Source organism: Vombatus ursinus, unplaced genomic scaffold (assembly GCF_900497805.2).
Source record: "Vombatus ursinus unplaced genomic scaffold, bare-nosed wombat genome assembly UNPS02014782.1, whole genome shotgun sequence".
Taxonomy (NCBI): Eukaryota; Metazoa; Chordata; class Mammalia; order Diprotodontia; family Vombatidae; genus Vombatus; species Vombatus ursinus.
The window spans coordinates 4,216,031-4,228,264 of NW_020954560.1; the positions used below are offsets into that span (position 1 = coordinate 4,216,031).

Below are 12,234 nucleotides of genomic sequence, written 5' to 3' on the forward strand. Positions count from 1 at the left end.
AAAATTCATCTGGAAGAACAAATGGTCCAGAATATCAAGGGAATTAATGAAAAGAAATGCAAGGGAAAGTGGCCTAGTCGTACTAGATCTAAAACTGTATTATAAAGCAGCAATCATCAAAACTACTTGGTACTGGCTAAGAAAGAGTGGTGGATCGGTGAAATAGGTTAGGTACACAAGACATAGTAGTCAATGACCATATTAATCTACTGTTTGAGAAACCAAAAGTCTTCAGCTTCTGGGATAAGAACTCACTATTTGACAAAACTGCTGGGAAAATTGGAAAACAGTATGGCAGAAATTAGGCATAGATCAACAACTTACCAAGATAAGGTCAAAATGGGAACATGATTTAGATAGAAAGGGTGAAACTATAAGCAAATAAGGAAAACAAGGAATAGTCTACCTGTCAAATCTATGGAAAAGGGAAGAATTTGTGACCAAACAAGGGATAGAGAACATTATGAAATGCAAAATAGATGATTTTGATTACATTAAATTAGAAAGTTTTTGCACAAAGGCAATGCAACCAAGATTAGAAGGGAAGCAGAAATCTGGGAAACAATTTTTACAGCCAGTGTCTCTGATAAAGGTCTCATTTCTAAAATATAAAGAGAATTGAGTGAAAAATAAAGAGAATTCAAGTCATTCTCCAATTGATAAATGATCAAAGGATATGAACAGGCAGTTTTTGGATGAAGAAATTAAAGCTATCTATAGTCATGTGAAAAGATGCATAATAATCACTATTGATTAGAGAAATGCAAATTAAAACAACTCTGAGGTACCACCTCACGCCTGTCAGATTGGCTAATACGACAAAAAAGGAAAATGATAAATGTTGGAGAAGATGTGGGAATATTGGAACACTAATACATTGTTGGTGGAGTTGTGAATTGATCTAACCATTCTGGAGAGCAGTTTGGAACTATGCCCAAAAGACTATAAAACTGATCACACCCTTTGATCCAGCAATACCACTATTAGATCTATATCCCAAAGAGATCATAAAAAAGGGAAAAGGACCCACATGTACAAAAATATTTGTAGCAACTCTTTTTGTCGTGGCAAAGAATTGGAAATTGAGGGGACGCCCATCAATTGGGGAATGGCTGAACAAGTTGTGGTATATGAATATAATGGAATACTATTATTCCATAAGAAATTCAGCAGGCAGATTTCCGAAAAACCTGGAAAGACTTATGTGAACTGATGCTGAGTGAAGTGAACAGAACCAGGAGAACACTGTACACAGTAACAGCAACATTGTGCGATGACTGGCTTTGTTGGACTTAGCTCTTCTCAGTAATGCAATGATCTAAGACAATTCCAAAAGACTCATGATAGAAAATGCTATCCATACCCAGAGAAAGACATATGGAGTCTGAATGCAGATAAAGCATACTATTTTCTCCTTTTTTTGTTTTTTTTTTCTTTCTCATGGTTTTTCCCTTTTGTTCTAGTTCTTTCACAACATGACTAATATAGAAATATGTTTAATATGATCATATCTGTATAGCCTAAAAAAAATTCCTTGCAACTCTAAAAAAAAAAAAACTGTGGTTTTTCAAAGTCAATATGCAACACCACTAGCATCTCCCAAGGATCCTTAGGTATGGTTTTGTGGCCCCATTTCCATTTGAGTTTGACATCATCGTTCTAGACCTATAATCCTGAAGAATCCCCTCTATACCATGTCCAACCAGTGGTTATTCAGTCCTTCTTGTAAGACCTCCAATAAAAGGAAATACTACTCTTTACTCCCTAAGTGATCGTAGACGAATCACTTCTTTCTGAGTCTTGGTCTCTCCATGTAAAAAATGAAGGGCTTACGATGTGTAGTCTCTAAAGGCCCTTCTAGCTCTAAATCCTCTAGCATTCTGGGAATTCATAGAGTAAACAGGAAAGGTCCAGTTAAAGAGGCATAGTAGATTCAAGCAGCGAGAAGTCACTTGTAGTTGGAGGAGAGATCAGAGAAGGCTTCATGGAGGAAGACTCCTTAAAGTAAAGGTACTTACCCTTTCTTGTGGCATGGAGTCCTTTGGTACTCTGATAAAGGCTATGGGCCCTTTCTCAGAATCATGTTTTTAAATAATGGAAGGAAATGCTCAATTTCAATTAGAAGTCAGTGAAAATAAAAGATGGAATTTTCCCATCCAAATTCATGGACCCCCTGAAATCTTTTCAGGGACCCCTTTGGTGGGGAAGGGGTCTATAGACTCCAAATTTGGAAACTCTGCCTTAAAGAAAGAGAAGTATATCAGCAGACAGAAAGATAGGGGTTATATGGAAGAGATCATTTCAGGAATATTTGGAACAGTGGCAAAATCTGGAAGTAGCAAAGGGAATATAAGTTGGGGAAACATCAAGGTTCATGGTTTTCTGCCTTGTCTAGCCTTCCAGACACAGAAATCCACCACCTCCTACCTTTCCAGAATTATCTCATGCTCCCTCTTCTCTTGTCCCCTTTATTCTGAGCAGCAGAAAAAAAAAATGGATGATTAACTATTCCCCAAACACTGTCCCAAGCCTTCCTGCCCTCTTGGCTCATATATTCTCCTTATTTCCTTCTCCCTTTAAATCTTCATTATTTTAGAGCTCACATCAAATGTCACTTCCTCCACGGAAGTTTCCCTGAACCCTCCCCTTGCGCCAGCCAAAACTGGAAAAGATCTCTCTGTGATCTGAGCTCAGAGCAAACTCTAGCATATTTTATGTTCCTATATTTCAATTTTTATTCTAGTCATTTGTATACATTTAGGGATGAGCTGTTTTGATTAGTTACTGAGTGCAAGCTTCCATAGTTCATGATATCTAGCCAAGTCTAGACCAGACCATGATTCACACATCCCATCATGATGCTCCTCTTGCCATTTGCTCTGCTGAACCCCTCCCTGCTGGGTAGATAGATGGGTGCTGCAGTGGATGGAGAGGGCCTGGAGTCAGAAAGAGTTGAGTTCATATCTGGCCACAGAAATTTACTAGCTGTGTGATCCTGGGCAAGTCATATAACCCTGTTTGCCTCAGTTTCCTCATCTGTAAAATGAGCCGGAGAAGGAAATAAACCATTCTAGTATCTTTGCCAAGAAAATCCCAAATTGGATCATGAAGAGTTGGTCACAGTAGAACACCTTTTCCCATCCTTTTTTTTTACCTCTAGCTCTAGCTAAAGAAATTAAATCAAGACTACTATTATTTCGGGTAGCTAGGTGGTGCAGTGGATAGAACACCAGCCCTGAAGTCAGGAGGACCTGAGTTCAAATCCGGCCTCAGACCAAACACTTGACACTTACATGCTGTGTGACCCTGGGCAAGTCACTTAACCCCAGTTGCCTTAAAAAAAAATAGAAAAAAAAAGACTACTTTTATTTCTAGTAAGGGGGTGTCAATTGACTGTCCTATATATCAGTTCACCATCCCTGTGACTCAAAATTAAAATTCCTGCTCCTTTACATACATACATACCTACATAAATTTATACATGCACACATATATGTGTATATGTATGTATTGTATATATGTATAAATGTATGTAAGTGTATATATTAACACACACGCACATATATTTTTGTATGTATGCTGTCTCCTCCTATTAGAATGCAAGCTCATTGAGGTCAGTGACTCTCTCATTTTTTGTATTCATATCCCTAGCTTTTAGCATAGCACCTTGCTCATAATAGACATTTAATAATATTTTTACTAATTAATTCATTTCATTTCATCACCACATATATGGTAAGCCTCCTTGGCTCAAAAGAAAAAAAACATAGTCCCTGCCCTTAAGGTGCTTGCCTTCTACTGGGGGTGTACAACATATACGCAGATAAATAAATGCAAGAAAATTTGAGGAGGGACAGAGCAGTGACAGTGGCGGGGGGCAGGACGGGTTTCTCATCAGAGACATCATATGAGCTGAGCCTTGGAGGAGACAAAGGGTTGGAAGATAGAGGTGTGAGAAAGGAATGAATGCATTCCAGGCCTAGAAGTGACAGATAGGATACCAAATCTGGGGAACAGCTAGTAGTCAGTTTGGCTGGAATGTAGCGTATGGAAAGGGGATTAATCCAATAAGGTGGACTAAATCCAAATTACGAAGGGCTTTAAACGATAAGATAAAGGGTTTGTATTTTGTATGTGAAGCCCTGTTTTTTGAAAGGGGACTCTGGTCAGGTCGATGGCGCAGTGCATAGAATTCTGGACCCTATAGTCAGCAAGACCTGAGTTTGGCTTAGACATTCACTAGCTATGTGACCCTAGGCAAATTACCTAACCTCCATCAGCCTCAGTTTCCTCATCTATAAAATGAGAATAATCATAACACCCACTTTGTAGGGTTATTGTGAGAATCAAATGAGGTAACATATACAAAGCACTTTGCAAATTTTAAAGTGTAAACTTCAAATCCAGCCTCAGACACTTACTAGCTATGTAACTCTGGCCAAGTCACTTAACTTCTGTGTACCTCAGTTTCCTCATCTGTAAAATGGGAATAAAAATAGCACCTACCTTCCGGAGTTGTCGTGAGGATCAAATGACATAGATGCTAGTGGTTGTTGTTGTGGTTGTTGTCACTTGAGTTTCATGAGATTACTTCGGTAATAGTGGGGAAGATGGATTCGAGAGAGGAGGTACTCAGGGGAGTGAGAATAATTAAGAAACTGTTGCTGATAATCTAAGTGTATGGAGGTAATGGGGGTCTGAATTAGGCTAGTAGTCCTGTGAGCGGACAGAAAAGGGCAGAAGCGAGGCATGCTGTGGAGGCAGAATCCGCAAGGCATGTTGTGGAGGCAGAATCCACAAGACTTGAAAAGAGATGGTGTACAGAAGGTGATGGAAAGTGAAGGGTGAACTGAACATGGGTGACTGAAAGGACTGTAATATCCTTAACAGAAATAGAGAAACTTGGAGGATGTGTAGGCTGAAGGGGGAAGATAATGAATTCTTTGGACATGTTGAATTGAAAATGGAAAATGCCTACAAGATGTCCAGAGCAGCTAGGTGGCACAGTAGATAGAGTGCTGCGTCTGGAGTTAGGAGGATCTGAAATCAAATGCGGCCTCAGATGCTTGCTAGCTATGTGACCCTGGGCAAGTCACTTAACTTTGTTTACCTCAGTTTCCTCATCTGTAAAATAAGCTGGAGGAGGTAATGACAAATCACTCCAATATCTTTGCCAAGAAAACCCCAGATGGGGTCATAAAGGGTTGGACACAACTGAAAAATGACTGAACAACCACAACAGAATCAGACATCCCATTGGAGATACCCAACAGGCAATCACTTATGTAGGACGCAGGATAGAGACTAGGTCTAGATATATAGATCTGGGAGTTATCTACATAGAGATGATAGTTGAACTCATCAGAGCTGATGAATTAACCGAAAAGTATGGCAAGAGGAAAGAAATATGTCTCTGGGGACTAGTTTCTCGGTCTGCAAAGGATTGTACAAAGTCTGGCATTCAGAGCTGACTCCAGTCAGCCCTTCCAGTCTTATTTCCCAATTCTCTCCCTTCAAGCACTCTACAATCCAATGAAACCAGGCTGTTCACCACCCCCCAAACACGCCCCAGGCCTTCCCACCTCTATGTTTTTACTTATGCTGTCATTATCTCTGTCTGGAATGTTCCCTCCTTGTACCGCTGCCTGCTGTCATCCTACCAATGTACAAAACTCAATTGAAATGCCATTTCTTTCAGGAAGCCTTCCCCAAGTCTCCTAAACAGAAGCAATCATTACCTCATCCGATCTCATAGTGCTCAGTGTTTTCTTATGTACTTATTTTCATCATATGTATCAGTGAGTAACTGATCACCCACCCACCCCCGCCGTGATCATAAGCTACTCAAGAACAAAACACTAAATCTTATTTATTCTTGTATCTCCTTTAGTGCCCTTTATGAGTATATTACTCATAAAAGTTACTTTACATATTTTTAATAAATAAATGAAAGAATGAATCAAAGTTGCAGTTTATTATAAACATCCAGCCACCAACAAAGTACATTTTGAATGGCCTGAGATGGCGAGGAGATTCAGCGAGGGGCAGAGCTGACCAGAACCTTTATGCCAAGATGGAACTGAAGCCAACCTACCTTCTGGGGTATGTAGGAAAAAAATCCCTCTGATACTCTCTGCTACCTTTAGAATCTATGACATGCAAAATCTTGATTTCATCAGTACAATGACTAACCACTATTTAAGAGTACTCATGATGGGGCAACTAGGTGGCACAGTGCATAGAACTCCAGTCTTGGAGTCAGGAGGACCTGAGTTCAAATTTGACCTCAGACACTTGACACGTACTAGCTGTGTGACCCTGGGCAGGTCACTTAACCTCAATTGCCTCACTAAAAAGAAAAAAAAAAGAGTACTCATGATGAAACATGCTACCCATCTCCTGATAGACAGTTATGGACTCAGAATGCAGGGAAGAGAAGAAGAAGCAATAAGCGTTTCAATGCCTACTATGTGCTAGGCACCCTGCTAAGTGCTTTAGAAATATTATCTCATTTAATCCTACAGATTGAAGCATATTTCCTTTTTCTTTTCTTTTCTCTCTTTTTTGGATATAAAATGCAGGAATTTATTTTGCTCGACTAAACATATTTGCAACAAGTTTTCGGGTTTTTTATATTCTCAATGGGTGGAGGAGAGGAAAAGTTGGAGAAAATATTCAGAACTAAAAATAAAATTCAACTTAAAAAGTAAAACTGTTTTTTTTTAAATTTTAATCTTCATGCAACTTTTCTCTATGCCTAGGAGGAGAAGCAAGTCATTTCCTATTCTGGGGCTCATTTGAACTCAGTTTCTTGAATCTGCCCCATTACCACTCATAAGCACTTGATTTTCACAATTAAGCAAACTGCAAAATGTCCTGCACATCCACAGGTTGCCAGCCCCGCCAGTCCAAGTTGCCCCGCTCCCCAATCTTTCTTTATCATCTCTTTTCGTCATAGTGAGCCTGCTAGCCCAAGCAGGTGTTCAGCAGCAGGACCGAACAAAAACTCACCATTTGGCTTCTTTTTTTGTTTTTTCCTCCTCAGGAAACAGGAAATGATCAGAGTTAAGAAGATTAACAGGATTATCCCTCCTCCACAAATACTCAGGATGTGATAAATGTTCCAGAATTTCACTGTAAGAGAGGAAAAAAAAAAGGATAGTTCACTGGTGATAGGAAGACAGAGGCAAAAGTCACCGTTTAGTTATCCAGGTTGAATGCATGTTATCTCCTCCTCAAGTAGGTCAATGGGAAAAAGTTGTTTCAACTTCATCCCAGACTGGCTGGATCACATAAGAGGTGAATTAATGTTCAAAAGCATCTTGACTGAGTCAACATATGGCATAAAACTCTAAGAATCTCTCTCGGGCATTGTCCTCTCTTTCAGACTAGTAATGTTCTTTATATTCCAAGCTGAAACTACTGGACAGTCAACAAGTAGTAAGTGTATTTGTTATGAGTTGCTTTCCGTCAGGGCTGAGGTGTGGCAGTGAGCCATCCCCACTCTTCCAACTCCACATAATCCATTTGTGGGATAGCCAGCTGGGGCAGGAGGAAAAAAAAACATGACTGTGAATCAGATCAAAGCTATTGGGAAGGCACAGAGATCAAACTCATGACCTTGACCTTAGCAGTATCATTTTACAACCAATACAACTATCAGTCTGATAATGTATCATGAAATCTGACCCAATAGGGCATCAAAACAGAAATAGCTTCTTCAGCTGAATGTTTCCCCCAAAATCAATAGGAGAAAGAAATTTGCTTACTCTTTTGCAGGAAACATGATGGACTCCAGGGAGAAAGTCAAAGGGATAGAAATCAGATTTCTTAAAGGATTTTCCTTAAGAAGAGAAATCTCCCTCCAAATAGGAACTACAGTGGCTTATTAATTGTGGCTTTGCTGTTTTATGCTCTTGGACTTACTTGCCTTTTGCTGATAAACTGTATTATGTCTTAGGTTAACCAATGGGAAGAAGAAATCAAGGCTAATCCTAAGCTTTGGTGATAATGGGCTAAAACATTGAGGATTCTTTGAATAGAACTGAGATGGGGGACTAGGTTAGTTTGAAACCAACATTAACTGAAGGGAAATGGTTAGACTGACAAGATCCTCCAAGCCTTTTACCGTGTGCCTGAAGCAGTTCATTTCATTTGGAGACTGTGGTTCTGGTTTTAAAAAATTCAGAGGATGGTTTGGTTCATGACTGCTGCATCCTCATTGGGGCCAAGAGCTCTATGTTGACCCAGGTTCTCAGGCTTTCCTAACCTGGATCAGGAACTCAGGAGCAAAACTAGAAGCAATTTAGGCAGTAGGCTGGGGAGCAGAGGGAGGGCTCTGCTGCCTGCTAATCATAGGATGAAAAACTTAAAGATAGAAGACATTTTAAGGATCATTTAGTTCAAACCCCTAATTTTACACATGAGGAAACTGAGACTTGGAGAGGATAAACAACTTGTCCAACATCATACAGGTATTAAGTGGCAGGGCTGTGATTGAAATGATGTTGGGATTTGAACTAAAACTCACTGCCTCTAAACCTGGGATTGTTTCCACTGCATCATGTTTCTGGTTTGATATGATGGCCAGGGACTACTGAGTTTAACTTATGGTACAGAGGTCAGGAGGGCGATTCAAACAAACCCAGATAAAATTAAGTAATGAACCTAAAAGAAAAAAAAATGTTTTAAGAATTAGCTGGCCCTAGATAACCCTAGAGAAGCATCATGGCATAGGATAGAGAGGAAGCCTTTGAGTCAAGAAGACCTGGGTGTCCTATCTCTAGTACACCATGGCTGTATGACCATGGACAAGTCACTTATCCCTCAGGACTCAACTGAAATCTCACTTTCTGTAGGTAACATTTCTTGAGTCCCTCCAGTTGCTACAAAAAAAAAAATTCCCTCTGAGATTACTTTCATCTACTCTGTATGATTGGGTATATACCTAGTTATTTATGTGGTATTTCAATATTAGAACATACCTCCTTGAGGTCAGGGGATGTTTGTTGCCTGTCTTTGTGTAGAGGTGGGATGATTGATTTACTCAGCCCTGCCCAACTAAAAATAGAATGTTCAATCCATCAAGCATAGGCTTTGGACAAAGTGTGGGAAAAGTCCTTCAAACTGTAATGACATTACACAAAAATAATGTTTGGGTAAGCCAAAGAAACTTGCCCACTATAAGTCTATAGATTAACCAGTTAGAGAACCAGAATCATTCTAGAAAAGCAAGTATGGCTTTCTAGCACACCCTTGAGGAAGAATCAGCTGGGGCTAGGAGGGAAGGAAGGAAGGAGGGGCTTCAGATTTGACCTTAGCCACTTCTCTTTCTCCATCCTTTGTATGAGCAGGACCTTGAAAGCTTTGTAGGGTCTGGGGAATGTTGGACCTCTTTCCATTGGTGTCCTTGATGAATCCCCATACCAGTCAAGGACAGATAAATCCAGATTCATTGCATAAGGGAGCTAAATGAATACTTCGTGAATGGGAGAAAAGGACTTCAAACAACCAGGATCTGTGAGTTACCCCTTTGTTAGATGTGCTTTCTTAGCTTGAGTCTACTTTCCCCTGGACTCTGTATGTATTTGTGGGAGAATGTGTCACAGACATTTGGAGGGATGTTTTATACCAATTGTTATTGTACCACCTGATTAAATCCCCTTTTCTAAAAGCTATCTAAGGCTGGCAAACTAAACAATTCTCAACTGATAATGGAACCAAACTGGTAGGGGCTCAAATCAATGGCATTAAAGAATCACTCCTGCCTCCTCAGAGGTACCCCTAGAACCCTGAGAGGGAGATAAAGTCATGCTCTGGAAATCTAACTCATCAATGGTAGTAAAGTTTACGCTCAGGATTTCTCAGAGCTCATGTGGGCTACATTTGTATCACCAAAGTTTAGCATAGTGCCTGACACATAGTAAGCACTTAATTATTGCTTTTTGACCGCTTGTAAATTGACTAATACATGTCCTCAGTGCCACAAGCTAAGAATATTCATTACAGAAAGTTCTACCCATCTTCATTAATTGAGATTTTTTTCTATCCTAAGAATTCCCTACACTAATGGAGTCACATATCTGGAACCCTCTCAATGCCCTCCCCAACAAACTAAAGTTCAAAGATGGAAAAAATATATATTATGACTTGCATTTACACAACACTTTAAAATCTGCAAAGCACCTTACTACACTTGTTATCTAATCTGACTATCACAACAATCGTGAGGTAGATGCTATCATTAGTCACATTTTATAGATGAGGAAACAGGTGAGACAACCTACCCAGAGTCAAATAACCAGTAATGTCTGAGGCAGGATTCAAATAAGGGTCTTTTTGACCCTAAGTCCACCAGTCACATAGAATATAGAATTTAGGTCACTTAGAATGTCATAAGCATCAGAGATGGAATTTGAAACCTTGCCCCCGAGCTCTTTCCTCTATACTGGTCCATACATGGGATTGAACTTGGTAACCACAATACTTAAACCTAGTCTTGGACTGAAATCACAGATCAATGGAATATTGAAGCATACTCTGGACGAGAACAGCTTTCAGGTTGCTGAAAATGAACTTTTTCTTCACCTCCTAGCTAAAGGCAGTTAGGTGGTAGAGTGGAAAGACCACTGGGCTTGGAGTTAAGAAGACCAGAGTTCAAATCTGGCCCCAGACAGTTACTAGTTGTATGACCCTGGGCACACTTAACTTGTGTCTGCCTCAGTTTCCTCATCTGTAAAGTAGGAATCATAATAGCACCTACCTCACAGGACTGTCATGAGGATCAAATGAGATAATATTTGTAAAGTGCCTGACACATACTTAATCATATTTAATGCTTAATAAACGTTAATTCCCTTTCCTTTTCCCTTTCTACTATGCATAGGTAGACAGGCTTATGAGACCAATAGCAACATGAAAGGAAGGGAAAAACTCTTCTGTCTTGGCTATAGGTGCTATGATTAAATACATGTGGCCACAAAGTCTAGGTACAAGCCTAAACATACATCTACTAAATGGGCAGGGCAGAGGAGGACTAGGAAAGAGTTCAGGCTCTTTTTCTCTATTAGAATCCACTTATATGGGAGGGATACCAGCACATACATTAAAAAGTACACACTCTGAAACAAAGGCATTGCCACACTAAATCAGGCTCATGGCCAACTTAGCCTAATTTTCTGTCATCCACAGATGCACCAAGGGTCATGCCCTAGAAGAACTGGGCTGTCCACACTAACGTACACCTTGAAGGCTCAGTACATAACAACAATGTCCATTTACACAGTGCATCACAGTTACAAAGCACTTTACAGACCTTTTCTCATTTTATCCTTCTACAACTCTTTGAAGTACTGGATATTGTTGCACCCATTTTCTGGATGATGAAACTGAGACTGAGAGAGGTGAAGAGGTGAACCTAAGATCACACAATTAGTAAATAGCAGAGCTGAGATTCAAATCTAGGTCTTCTGGCCCCAAATCCAGTGTGCCTTCTTAGTACTACACCAGGCTGCCTTTCCTAGTAGCCATTTATGGCTCTTTCTAATCACACACATGCACCTAAATAAAATCTTCTTATATTCTCTGCCAGCATCACTTCTTAGGGTAATGAGTTTCCCAAGTTTATCTCCTGTGGGGTGGAATAGGGCTTTCTTTTACTTGCCCTAGCAAATTTGCCCACAGCTTAGCAATAAGTTGCAATTGGTGCCCTACCCAGTACTACAATGATGGCATCTGGTCAATAAGCCCATGGTCACATGTCCGTAGCATTCACGGTCTTCTCAATTTTTAGCTTGTCCTCTCTCAGATGTCGCTGTTACAGACTGAGTGTTGTAACTCCCTCCTCCTGGCAGCCAGCCTTCTAATTGTTAGCTGCTTCTCTAGCTCCATTTAATTATCTTGTGTGCCAGCCATCAGAACCATAGACACTCTTCCATAAAGCCAAAGATATACAAAAACAGGGCTGAAAGCTCTCCAACATAGAGATTTGTAGTTTTGTGTTCAAGCCTCTCATTCTGTTATAATATACATATATATGGAGATATGTATCTTTTTTGGTGTTTGTTAGGTTCAGAATAAACAAGTAAATGGATAAATGAATGAATGAAGAAAGGAAGAAAGACAAAAAGGAAAGAAGAAGAGAGGGAGGGAAGGTAGCAAAAGAAAATGAGAGAGGGCAAGAAGAAAGGAAAGAAAGAAAGAAAGAAAGAAAGAAAGAAAGAAAGAAAGAAAGAA

General features: G+C 39.9%; 1 protein-coding gene across 2 annotated transcripts in view; it reads right to left on the reverse strand.

Annotated features, from left to right (window-relative positions):
• CD2 (CD2 molecule) overlaps positions 1–12,234 on the reverse strand; it is a 43,332-nt gene that overhangs the window by 15,824 nt on the left and 15,274 nt on the right. For both annotated transcript variants that reach the window (XM_027866740.1, XM_027866741.1), the window contains exon 4: positions 7,012–7,134. In XM_027866740.1, coding sequence (XP_027722541.1) covers positions 7,012–7,134 — 123 coding nt within the window. The remainder of the gene's footprint in view (positions 1–7,011; positions 7,135–12,234) is intronic.